The sequence below is a fragment of the Amblyomma mixtum genome, chromosome 10 (assembly GCF_055824585.1).
Source record: "Amblyomma mixtum isolate Tamu chromosome 10, ASM5582458v1, whole genome shotgun sequence".
In the NCBI taxonomy this organism is placed as follows: domain Eukaryota; kingdom Metazoa; phylum Arthropoda; class Arachnida; order Ixodida; family Ixodidae; genus Amblyomma; species Amblyomma mixtum.
The window spans coordinates 116876668-116890106 of NC_143021.1; the positions used below are offsets into that span (position 1 = coordinate 116876668).

General features: G+C 45.2%; 1 protein-coding gene across 1 annotated transcript in view; it reads left to right on the forward strand.

The window, feature by feature from the left end:
- The first annotated feature begins 1000 nt into the window (after positions 1-1000).
- The window catches only part of LOC149326751 (putative aminopeptidase PLBD2), a 70420-nt gene continuing 57981 nt past the window's right edge, over positions 1001-13439 (forward strand). The window contains exons 1-3 of the mRNA XM_089563101.1: positions 1001-1218; positions 6864-7110; positions 12771-12877. Of these exons, the coding sequence (XP_089419227.1) occupies positions 1028-1218; positions 6864-7110; positions 12771-12877 (545 nt within the window). The 5' untranslated portion in view covers positions 1001-1027. The remainder of the gene's footprint in view (positions 1219-6863; positions 7111-12770; positions 12878-13439) is intronic.

A 13439-nucleotide genomic window follows, 5' to 3' on the forward strand; every position in this document is an offset into this window, starting at 1 on the left:
GTAGCTGCTTGCCGATGCGCACCTACCACCGCAACATCGAAAGACGTCTGAACAGGAACCAAAATGCTCTCACGAGCCTCTTCTCTAGCCAGTGGAAATATTGGCCTTGTGGAGGAACATCTGCAGGAAGGTCGTTGAGGCAGTACTCCCGAGGTTCTTACAAGAGAGGGTCAACGCCCTGTTTGCTTCACCAGGGGTCCACGACGAATTAATGACTTGGGTTCCGTGCTAGACTATTTCGAATCTAACAAATTGTGACTTCTTGTATCAGATAAAGAAGGTCATTTTGTTGCAACTCTCGAAGGTGTTTTTGCTGAAAAGGCTTTAGATGCCGTCAGAAAATGCATTTAACAAGTCGGCGTGGATTGCACGGTAGTAAAACAGCAGGCCATTTCGATATTGAACGATTGTAATCTTGTGCCGATGGCGAAGGTGTTTCTGAAGGCATAAGGCGATGAGTTGGATTTATTTTCCTCCGCAAAGACACATAAAGTGAACATACCCTTCAGATCCATCAGTTTGGAAGCCGGCACTTCGAGGTGCGCAATATCTAGTTACCTGCAGAAGCATCTTTCAACGTTGGTTGAAAGATGCTTCATAAAGATACTTCAAAGATGCTTCACTCGGCACAAAATAAAACACAACAATATTGAATAATGTGCTCACCGAACGTAGGAACAATGAGTAAAATAGCGCGATTAAGGCAAACACGGAAACATGGCAGGCAAACATAACTAAGAAAACATCCAAATGGCACGACAGTAGCAACAAAGTAAAGAACAAGAAATTAGAAATACCAAAAGACTTGAACGGAGGTGTGCTAAATGACGGTTTAAGAAATTAAGAATTAAGAAACTCTATGCCGGATGACGACCACGAGATCTCATGTAGATGATACTTGTCGATGCAGTGTTATACACTAAGGTACGCCAAAATGGAACGGCCTGAAGCTACGGCTACTTCAGCTGGTGTTGTTTCGCATTGCACTTTGCAGGAACGCAGCGTATGCCATTTTCCGGTTGGCCAGATGAAGAGGGACTTGTGTCTTCTGCTCGGCTGCGCACTGGCTTTGACGCATGCGGCATGGGCGGCCAGCAAGCAACGCCTCGTTGCCGTCTCGTGGGACGCACGAGGAAAACGACTCACAGCTCACAACAACACGCGCGTCGGGGACATCATCGCCGTATGCGTGTTGGGTGATAGCCGCTTGGACTATGGGTGAGTGCGGCGAGCAGTTTTATCTTTGCTATAAACACCGCAGTCAGGCCTTGCTTCTAACCCATAACATCTCATGTTCTTCCTGAGCACCTAAACCGTTGTTGTCAAATCCCCATCAACGTCACTTTCTGTGTTTGTGAGATCGCAACTTTGTGAACTTTGGCACGTTCAAAGTGCCTCTCCAGATCATTGAGGGTAGCTGCCAATGTACCGCTTATGACTGGCACCACAGCTGCTGGCTTGCGTCAAACTGCGTACAGCTCAATTTTTAGATCCTTGCAGCTTTTGACCTTCTGAAGTTTCTTTTTTAAGGCAAAAACCTTTAATGCCTCATCGTTGTCGACAGAAGGTTGTCAGCAGAGGTGTCACGTTTTTCGTTTGGTCGAAATGGTTATGACGTCAGAGTGCGCGGATTCGAAGTAATGAGGTCACCCACGGATGCCTGACGCCCCCATTTGTAGCACACGGCAAGTAATAAAATAGTTGTCGTCCGCCCCGACAGGGCGAGTAAGGCGTTCGTGGGTGACTACATTACATACCTCATTACTGCGAACAGAGCCATGGATACAACTGAACTCATCGAAGCAGAGTTAGAGAGTCGCATAGAGAAGCACTCAGAGTCGGCAGTCAAAGTGTGTAGTTGTAATTGAGGTCAAATGAAGCACTAGTACAGCACAAACAGTGCGCCAGGAAAGGCTTTCTTCGCCTTGCAGCACTTCAGAGAGCCAAAGTGGCCCCATAAATTTTTGTTGTTCGCAACCCGGTTTACACCAGGCATGGCGATGCCTGCAACTCCCATCCGCTTTTTGTCTACCACGGTTAAGTAAGTATGAAGGGAGCCAAGAGTCACTGCAACCAAGAAAAACAGGAGAGCGATTGTTTTAATTTGTGGTGTTGATTAAATGGGAGATTAACAGTGTAATTATTTTGTGCCTTAAAGGTAACTGATTATAAAGCAGAAGAAAAAAACAGACACAAGCAGCAGGTGAGATCTGAACTCACGACCTCCGAATGTCGCTGACTGTTTTGTTGAGCACTTTCCCTCCGTGTACGGATCTCCTCGTTGCGATTCCGTATGCCTTCCAGCTGGTGCACCCAATTCCGTTCTTTGTGACGACGAGTTGACGAGTGAGAGTCGCAAACGTTTGAAACCATCTTTGTCCCCTGTATCTGACGGCATTCCAGCCGCCATAATAAAGCCTTCAGTAGAATCTTCGTCCTTGTTTTAAGCGCGATATTTAATAGCTGATTGAACAATTCTGCACATGTTTTTCGGAACATGTTTTTCTTCTCTTCAAATACGGAAAGAAATCTGATGCCTCGAACTACCACCCCATTTCATTTCTGTGTGCAGCCTTCAAGGTTTTCTAATTAGCTTTCCATAAAGTAGTGTCATTCCACCTCAAACATGCAATCATACCTAATCAGAATGGTTTCATGACGGGTCATTGTACTACAACTAACCTTGTCACATTTATGACGTATGCCTCAGCTGAAGTCCTTCCGAGAGGTCAGGTCGAAGCTGTTTACAGTGATTTGATTAAAGCTTTCGATGTTGCCACTCCTTCACTACTTCTCCGTTCGGCTGCTGACCCGAAAGACGCGTGGTCGCTCCAGGCCACGGCGGTGGAATTTCGATGGAGGCGAAATTCTAGAGGCCCGTGTACTGTGCGATGTCTGTGCACGTTAAAGAACCCCCGGTGGCTGAAATTTCCGAAGTCCTCCACTACGGCGTCTCTCATAGGCTGAGTCGCTTTGGGACGTTAAACCCCATAAACTAACAAACTCATTATTTCTCCAAAAGCTTTTGCTGAAGTTTCAGTTAAGCCCTCCTACGCATCTGTCTTGATCGGTTCTGCTTTGTCAGTTTCAATGGAGAAACTTCATTTGTTTAAACTACAACCAGCGGAGTTACTCAAGGCTTTGTATTATGACCGCTTCTCTTCTACGTTTTTATTAATGAAGTTTTCTCCGTTGTCAAAAACTCCTCGTTTCTCCTCTATGCTGACGATATAAAAATATTCAAGGCAACACATTCTTTTGAAGATTTTCCGTCATTGCAATCGGACATATCTGACTTCTTTAATTGGTGCTCGAAGAATGGTCTCACTCTCAATTCTTCCAAAACCAAGGTTGTCTCATTTGCGCGTAAAACACACAGCCTTCTCTACTCTTATTCTTTGAATTGTATGCCATTATCCAGGGTTGATGAAATCAATGACCTCGTGTACTTTTCTACTGTGACTCATACTAAACGCATTGCTCTACGCGCTATGCGCACACTCGGTTACATCTGCTGGCTTTCCAGAGAGTTCCGAGCCCCACTTCTTTTCTTAAAGGTTAGCATATCCATATGCTTGTCGCTTATGGAGCACGCGTCTGTTCTTTGGAATCACAGTTGCAAGTTGAAATGTGGTAAAACAGACGGAACTCAGCTAAAGTTTTTACGCATATTTCAAAATCGGTTTTCTGGCTCCACTTCCAGCTCTCGTTTAAGACGGAGTAACTTATCGCAGCTTCCCTCTCTTAACTGTCTTAGTGTGAGGGCAGATATAATTTTCTTGCATAACCTTCTTTACGGTCACATTCTATGCCCTCAGCTCCTGGCGCGTATCCTTTTGCGGGTACCGCGAAAGAGCAGAAGAGAATTCAGGCCATAACTAGTTTCTACGTTTCTACGCCTATGGACAGAATGCAAAATCTGCCCAATTCTCTTTGTCCTCACCTTGATATTTTCGAAAACTCTCTCTCTCTCTTCGTTGATATTTGATGTCCGTAACGTCCCACTTTGAGCATGTCCTTATTTCTAATGTAACTTCCCTTTTCAAGCATTTTTGTTTTTAGCTTTCCTGTGCATTTCCACCAGTATAATTATTGTTTGTTTTTCATCATTAATTGTTCGTCATTTCTACTTGTTTTCATTATTATTTTGTATTTCAAGCCAGGTACTCACGTCTGATTTTAACACGCTCACTAATTACATTTATTTATTATGTTTGATTGTATTCCTAGCTTTTTATTTAGAGGTTTTATATTCGTCCATATTTGGATTGGTTTATTTTTATTGTATTTTGCTGCATGCCGTATTTTGCTTTGAATGGGCATTCATTGTTTTCAATCCAGTTGTTTGTTTTTTATTTGTTATTTATATGTCTCTTGCCTGTTGTAGCTGTTTTCATTTTGCGCTGCTCTCGCTTTCTTCATACTTCGGTTTTTTGTTATGCTCTCTGTTCGCTGCCGCGCCTTTGTCTAAAGCAGAGGCCTAGTTGATTCTTTTTTTTTATCGCCTTGACTGCTGCCATACTTTACTTGTTTTTATCTTTTGTGGGGAAACGAATGCACATTTTTCTTTGTGTGTGTATGGTGTACAAGCAGAAAGACCTTAGGGTTGTTCCTGGGCACTGAAAATAAGGATTGATAGATAGATTGATGGATTAATTGATTGATTGATTGATTTTTATTGTTGCCGTTGTGTGCCATCTTCTTAAAATTGCTATTATTACATTTATAATCAATTCATCCTGCATTCTTTGATTGGATGGTTTGCCAATGACATTCATCAATGTTCTTATTCTTTTCTGTAACTGTAAAGCGAGTTTTCGTTGCCATTCTGTGTGCTAGAGGTAACACTACAGGATCAGTCTCAAGTGACTTCCTGCGCGCAGTTTGAGCAGCTAGGGCGTACATCGACTGAGCTTTCATTAGCGGGTCACATCATGGCTAACGCAACCACACATTTATGTCAATGTCACCTGCGTGCTTTACTCGGTTGCACTCTTCTAAGCACGGCAGTACCCGCGACCGTCGACCATTTTGGGTTCTGTGTTTCTTCTAAGTGGGCGTTCCACGTACGTTTAACTCGGAAGTGCATAAAGCTTTAACTGAGCGTTTCACATTTTCAATGTTAATCCCACTTCCAGCGCGTGTGTGTGCTCTGCCGTGTCAGCCATGTTGTTTACACGTTTATAGAATACTTGGTTGATTTTATACTTGGCTTAGCTTTTGAAGGCGAACGGGCTGCATCATGACAGAAAATAATATTTGAAGCGTACAATATTGAAAAGAAATATTTTTACCCGCGTTAAAAATACAACACAACCATTTCAAACTCGTTTAGTGCGCACTGATGTCCCTTAATTGTAGTAGTCTCTTTTCACTCATCATCACTGCTATCGTTTACGAATTACGTTATATTTTACTATGTAGCACCGAAAGAGACCGAATGACATCCTATGCATCCAATGCGATTATATTCGAATGAGTCTAAATCTTTCAGTTTCACATGGGCAAGTCAGAAATTAGGAACTGTGAATGTCGTTTCCTGCTCTGTTGCCAAGTGAGGACACGGTGCGGATCTATGGGAAGCAGCTAGAAAGTTGAATATTTCTCTTTCAAAAATTGTTGTTATGCTATGATATGGTGTGCTATGGGGGTTTTAGCGTCCATTGATTGCACATGAGCTCTGATAGACGCCGTAGTGGAGGGCTTCGGATTAAGTTCGATCAGCTATGGTTCATTAATGGGCACTGATTTTGCACAGCAAACGGACGTTTGCGCATTTCGCTTTCATGGTAATGTGGATGCCACAGCCACGAATTTACCCCGTATTAGTTCGATGTAGGGCTGGAAACCCCCAGAGGTCGCTTGAATTTTAAGCAAAGGATAAGAATCAGACCTATCTAATAAATAAAGTGGAATCTTCAAAACAAAGCTGCCCGGTTCATCGTAAAGAACTACTCACGCACAGCAAGCGTATCTGAAATAAAAAGGTCTCTTAACTTATCACTGCTCGAGAAACGCAGGTTGCTTCAACTCATGTCTTTCTTTCACAAACTTTACCATAGTCGTTCACCCTTTTCTGCGCTACACGTAGTACCAGCTAATCAAGTATTTCTGCTACTGGATCACCAACACAAAGTACAGCCCATTTTCGCCCGCACATATCAGTTTTTTTCAGTTTCCGCTTCTTCTTGCCATTCGCGACTGGAATCTGCTCCCGGAAAACGTGGCGTCCATCATTGACCACGTCACATTTGTCGACAGTCTGAAGTGCTTCCTGAGGCTGTGAATGTTGTATGAGCCGCATATATCTAACCTCAATGACATATTTGCTTCATGTTCCAATTTTGCGTGCACTCGCCTGTTTGTGTATTTTCTCCGCGTTAGAAACTTTCATTGTAACCCCCCCCCCCCCCCCCCCCCCTATGTAATGCCCACACGGGCCTTTAGGGTAACTGAATAAATAAGTAAATAAATAAATAAATACTGTTGACCAGATGTTCAGGGGAATCCCCCTTTGGTCACCACATTTGGTCAACACTGTTCCCACTTCGAGTTATGATCAATTCGCTCTCGCCCTACCATAAGCTTGCCGTCCCGGTTAGCTCAGTTGGTAGAGCGACTGCTCCGGGGAAGCGGTGGTTCCGGCTTCGAACCCCTGACCAGGACGAATTTTCTTTAACTACGAAGTTTCTGAGAAAGCTGTTTAGCTTTCCTTTGTAGCCATATGGCTGCGCTCGGGTGGAAGACAAAGAGTAATTACTCCCTTTTATGAATAAATAAATAAATTCCAGACCGCTTTAGCGGATTTCCAACATACGTGCTGCCCATGCGAATTCGTCGTTCCCCATCCACCCCGTCGCCAGGTGGGCCTCGCTGTACGTGAGGACGGACGGCCGCTTCAGGGACTCGCAGCAGGCGTACGCTGCGGGCTTCGCCGAGGGCGTCGCCACCCGGGGCATGACAGACCAGCACTACGCGAACGTGTACGCCCGCTACTGCGACCCCGACCCGGAGTACTGCGCGAGGCTCTTCGCCTTCTACAGGGCCAACCTGCGCTGGCTGCTCGAGATGGGGGTTGCGCACGGAGACCAGGACCCCTTCTGGCACCAGGCGAGCACCGCGCCAGATGGCGTTTGGTTTGATTTGGTTTATCATTTATTGACCCTTAAAGACCCCTGGTTTGATTTGGTTTATGGGGTTTAATGTCCCAAAGCGACTCAGGCCATGAGAGACGCCGTAGTGAAGGGCTCCGGAAATTTCCACCACATGGGGTTCTTTTAAAGTGCACTGACATCGCAGAGTACACTGGCTTCTAGAATTTCGCCTCCATCGAAATTTGACCGCTGAGGCTGGGATCGAACCCGCGTCTTTCGGCTTAATATGTCGGCTCCGTTCGAGAGTAGGGAGGGCACAGGGCAAAGCAGAACCTTCGCAGCGGGGCGCACTGCTTTATGCACTGCGCTGAATGCACGAGTCGCGCGACACTTCGGCGCCACTTTGTTTACCGAGAAGCCTGAGCGGGAGTGATACGCCGAGGCTGAGCACGGTTCCTGATCTATATCCAGAAATTTTGAGTATCAGTGAGCGCTGATATCTAACAGCGTTACGTTTGTCTTCGCCTGCCTCCAGGCGCATTACTGCTTTCTTTCCTGAGTGGCAAACATGCGCTCGCTAAAGAAAGCCTCACTTTGCCATTGAGCGGTGCCTCGGAATGCCAACAAAAATTATTTGTATCCTTTACGCATTTAATTAAACTTTCGTGGATGGGCGAATAATTCTTCTGACCCTCACCCCTTTCACGGCCAAAAGCAATGTTTGCAAAGAGGAAAGAAGGGAGAAAGCTACCATTTGAGTCCAATACATATACCCACCATTCAGTCGGTGCTAGGTAACGCTGATAAATATAAAAAAAAATGAAAGCGAGCCACGTCTTCATGCGGAACCGTTGTACGCATAGACATAAGTTTTACAGCCGCTGTCGATCGGTTGCATTTGTATCAGACACGTACAAGCGCAAAAAAAACGTGGACGGAGAAAGAGACTTGGACAACACGAGCGCTTTGTGTCGTCCAAGTCTCTTTCTCTGTCCGTGTTTTTTTGCGCTTGTACGTGTCTGCTATGAACCAACTAGCCGAAAGGTCTGTGCTCTTGAGCTGCATTTGTATCTCTGGCGCGATAGCATTTATGCTGTCGTCGCACAGAGAATTTCTGGCTTCTCTCACGACATTCTCTCTTTATTAAAGAGTGTCGTGACGTCATGAACACTACGTCACCACCAGTGGACCAATATAGAGCACCGCCAAATTTTAAATTCTGAGGACCCCCAAAACTTTGACCTCGGTATACTTCAAAACATTCAAAGGACTCCGAAAATTTTAGATGTAGGCTCATGCAGGAAAGTAGAATGAAGTGGAATAGTACGGATTGGTTGATTGGTTTAGTATAACACCACATTCTAATCTAAAGGAAGGTACTCGAACATTCTAGTAAAACGGCGAGTTTGACGAGTCGGTACATTCTTATAGAAAACAGCGCAGCAACAGGGACAAGAGAAGAAGACGACGAGACAGGCGCAGGCGCTAGAAACGGATCGCCTATTGCCAAATAACACAGGTTTCTTTGCAAAAAGCTTGACACCTCATATTGGCAGGTATCGCGCTCCGTGACAATACAGCGGAATGGAATGTTGGGTTTGTGAGTTTTCGCTGAAAAAAATAGTTCCAGAGAGTCCTTTTCGGCATTCTTAACCAAGGAGTGAAGGCGCTCTAAATTCATTTCCTCCAGTAGGCGCAATGCTTCGCGCATTTGCCTTTTCACACCAGTGCGCACAGGTTTAAAGTTTTTTGTGCCAGACTTCCAGGCTTTTTCATTATATAGCTTTTCCGGGAGTACAACAACATAGCCTTCTTTATCGGAAACCATCACACGCAGCTTTCCAGACTTCATAAAATTAACCAACGGCGAAAGGCTCCACTTCTTCACTGACCCACCTTCACTTATTTTCATAGCCTCGACACATTCGACAACGCACCCAGGCCTGTTGTCCCTGTGGCTGCGCTGTTTTCTTCTCGAACATTCTAAAACGCGACGACTCAGACTTACCATGCTAGGGCAATGGAATCGGTTCCAACCGAAGTTTGGCGCGGAAATCGCAAGATGAATAGACAGTCGTTGTAGACACCGTAGCAGGCGATGTGAAAGCTATCACATTTTCATCTTTAGGAGTGCAGTAAAGAAGGCCCCGAAGCTCAGTGCTGGATTATAGCGCGCTTTCATTTGAGCCGAAGCGTGCAAAAAAAGATATTCCTTTCTTGCACAAAGACGATATCAATAAATTATGAATATGTAAACAGGCATGCCGTTTTCAACCTCGGTCCTTTGGCATCAGATTATGTAAAACGTTCTCTTCCAGTAACTGCTATCAATGTGCACAAGTAAAACACTTGCTCGGGCTAGTTTGTTCATGCTTGAAAATGTAATGAAAACGGCGCTACGAACGAGGACAAGAGTATAGAACACACGGGACAGGACCAGCGCCACTCACAGCTGGTTTTATTTTCGCACCAAATATGCCTTTTGTAGGACGGCGAAGGCGCTTCACAAAAGGAGCAGAAGTAAAATACTACAATCTATCGCCAACTCATGGAATCACTCAGGGAATCAGGCAATGAGCGCTATCAATTGGTAACAGGCCTTTCAAGGGACACTCATTGTACATCCAACATATGCGCCTTCCCTTTATTCAAGAACAGGAGTTCGGCAATAGTAGGAATTTGCTTAAACTTAAGCATCCTCCAACTTTTTTTACATCTCTGTACCTTCAATCCCCAAAGGCATTTTCAGGTAGCAGTGGTCACAGGAAGAAACGCAGAGATATTCAGATACAGACAGTTACAGATTACACGCAGCGAGCTTGTTTTTCTGCGGTGGACCTGAAAGCAGCTGCGGCTGTGGTGCTGGCGATAGAGGTGGGCCAGTGGTTTATAAAATGGCGTCTTTCGCACTTGTTATGCATTATACTCTGGCGCAGTTGGTGTAATCGATGATGTGGAAGAGATTGCCTTCAGTATGACGAAGATTCCTGGCCCAGCGATACAATATTATAGTTCGGTAATGCGAGGAAGTCAACTCAACTCAAAAGGCTTTAAAATGACAACAAAGTGAACGAGGGAGAGGAGGAAAGACTCAGGTTGCTGGCCAACGTTTCGACCAAGGCAAGTCCTTTTGCCGAAACCTTGGCAAACAGCTTGAGGATTTTTCTTCCTTTCTTCGCTTTGAGTTTGTCAAGAAACCATCTGCCGTCCCCCTCTGCCAATCTTCAAAATGGCAAGCGTAGCAGCGGGCGGCGAGTTAAGTAAACGGACAGGATAACGCGGCCGCGGCTGGCACAGGACTTTATTAATAGGAGAGGCATAATCATCATCATCAGCCCGACTACGCCCACTGCAGGGCGTAGTCCCATGTTCACCATGTCCTTCTTTGCCAGTTGCGGCCACTGTATCCCCGCAAACTCCTTAATCTCATCCACCCACCTAACTCTCTGCCGCCCCCTGCTACGCTTGCCTTCTCTTGGAATCCACTCCGTTACCTTTAAGGACCAGCGGTTATCTTGCCTTCGCATGAGATGTACGGGAGAGGCCTTTTCCCATGCTCTCGATGGAGTCAGTCTGATGGTGATGACGATTTCAAAGCAGAATGCCGTTTAGAAAAATATAAAAACCGACCTCACCTTCAATGTTGACGGCCGTAATTTTTCCAATGTATCCTTGCCCCAGAAGGTCAAGAATAGAAAAGTTCAGTAGTTAATTTATGTTAATTAACAACCTAATAATTGACCCACATGAGGTACATAATGCCCTCCTTGCTTTATAGTCCAGTTAACAGACCGCATCGACGTGTCTCTTACAGTTTTTAAAGTAATAACCTGTAAAGGGTAAACAAATATCATCTTGTATGTATATTGTTAATTATTGTGGAATGGTTTGGGAGAGACAAGTCACTTTTACCAAGTGTGAGCACAACGGCTCTATGTTCCTTAGAAATGCATTCCATTTTTATTTCTGCCTTTGTCTGGGGTACAGCAACACTGAGAGCGCGTCGTTCTATACCAAGTCTCGTCGCTTCGTGCGGGCGTATACCAGTGGCAGTGGTTACGGGATGGCCGTCGACATCGTACGTCATGTCTCCAGGAACGTCGTTTCATACGGTTGGCGCTTAACTTGAGGCATGATGAGCCATAAAAACGATACTAATTACTAAATCTTTAAAGCCAAATGTCGTGAATTGGTTAAATATTGTTCGGATGGCGTGTACTCGTTACAACGCAGAGCTTGGCCAAATGTTTACCCCGGACCCCGGATGTGACCCCGGACCAGGGCGAATTTTTCTTTAACTACGAAGTTTCTGAGAAAGCTGTATAGCTTTCTTTTGTAGCCGTATGGCTGCGCTCGGGTGGATGTCAATGAGTAATTACTCCCTTAATAACTTAGAGCTTGCATAGAAAATTTAATGTCAAGTTCTCAGCAGCAACCCTTCTTTCATCAAAGCATTTCGTGTGCTGTGAAGAAGATTTATGAACAAAAAAGTACCACGAGTGTGTGGCTTCCAGCCAGCGTGGAACAATTGTACGGGTTCCGTATTGTAACACTATCTTTTAACAGGTTTCAGTGCGAACACACTCGCGCGCACGCGCATGCACGCACAAACGCTAGTGTGTGTGTCGTCTTTCTCGTGCCCTGTGTCTGTTTGCGCTAAGGCTTTTTGCAAGATCAATATGCCCCAACTTGCCAAAAAGAAGTTTAAATGAAGTTCATGTTGTGACAACTTCGCAGGAAAAATAGGAAAACACCTGTTAGGTAAAAGTTGTATCCATCAAGTTGTATCCTAGGCCTTGGAGCAGGTTCATGGCCTTCTATTTGTTCTTCAACTGGACTTAGACTAGCTGCACAAAATGAAACAAGTGGCCATTGTTTCGATATCGCGGCATACCGACGGCTCAAATTTTACTCGTGGTAACAAATTCTTTATAGATTTTTAACGTTGATACGATCGCTAGTATAGTACACATGTAATGATTTTTTCTGAATCCCTCATAATTTCGCCAATAAAGCCAATAAGAAAAAGCATACCCTAAAATTTTGTACTGCGTCTGATCGGCGAATGAGGGAGCTTATCAAAAAAATCATAACTAAAAGCCGAAATAGTGCTTAAAGGGCAACTGCAGCACCTTTTGAGAAATTCGCCATATTAAAGAATTCAAATATATATAGGCTGTAGCTAAAGCCTGCCAAGTGTTTTTGCACTAGCATTTAAAATAGTGATGTAATCGACGATTGAATCTTGCGCTTCTCCTCAATGCACCGGAGGAGTGCAGGGAAATTCAGTGTGACGTCACGGAAGGTATGATTTCAAATTACCGCTGTCGTCCGCCACGCCCTGCCCTGACTCGTTAGACGCTGCCAAACAACTCTCGGCAGGGATCGCCTTCGGTGGCGTTCGTTTTTTTCCTCCAAAGCAGGCGTTTGTGCGTTGGAAATGTACCGATACCTTCGATGACGTCATCATGCGCTTCCCACTTGGCGTTGTGCGCAGCGGAGAAGCTTGAAGGGCGTCCGGATTTTAATCGGCGATTACTTCACTATTTCAACTGCTACCCCAAGAGGACTTCGCATGCTTTACCTGCAAGTTTCACACATTCGACCCTCTTAAGCTCGTTGAGTTCTAAAACCTATGCAGTTTCACTTTAAGGTAAGGCCATCCTGATGTCGCAGGTCGAATTGGCAGTGCTGCAGATATCAGGCTTGCAGCGTGGACTGACTGGAGCGACGGATATTCTTTACGAGCCGCACGAGTTGCCAGCGGACTTTGAGAGACTTGTGTGAGTACAGGGACGAGCCCGCTTCATCTCCCGGGTGAACAGTTCGGCTGGTTGGTGCATGACGTTCCGCCTTTGCCATAGGTTTTTGCATCTCAACCGTACAGTGGAGCCTTTACGGCGCACCTGAAGACCGAAATGTGTCAGAACGTCAGGACGAGACTCGCCTTACTTTGCACAGGTTCAGAGTTTAAGGGCTACCGTAAGGGCTCCACCACGTGGCAAAGAAAAAAACCAGTGTTGCCCGATTACTTTTGGCAAAGACGGTACAGGTGACAACAACGCTTCCACATGAAGTAGAACGAGGGGGCACAACACGACGCTGACAAAACAACCCCGTTTTGTTGGTTGGTCGCGACTTGAATGAACGGCATTTGCGGAAGAAAACTGCTGAAAAAAAAAGAAAAATACGGAAAGCAGAGCTCTGAAGCCATCATCCAAAATTACATAATTTCTTTGTCAAGAAGACCGATGGACGAATTGAACAATGACGCATGAGCTGTACTTGTGCTTAATGTTGATGACTTCAGGTGTGCTGCCAAACTCTACGCCAGCGTCGATTTTG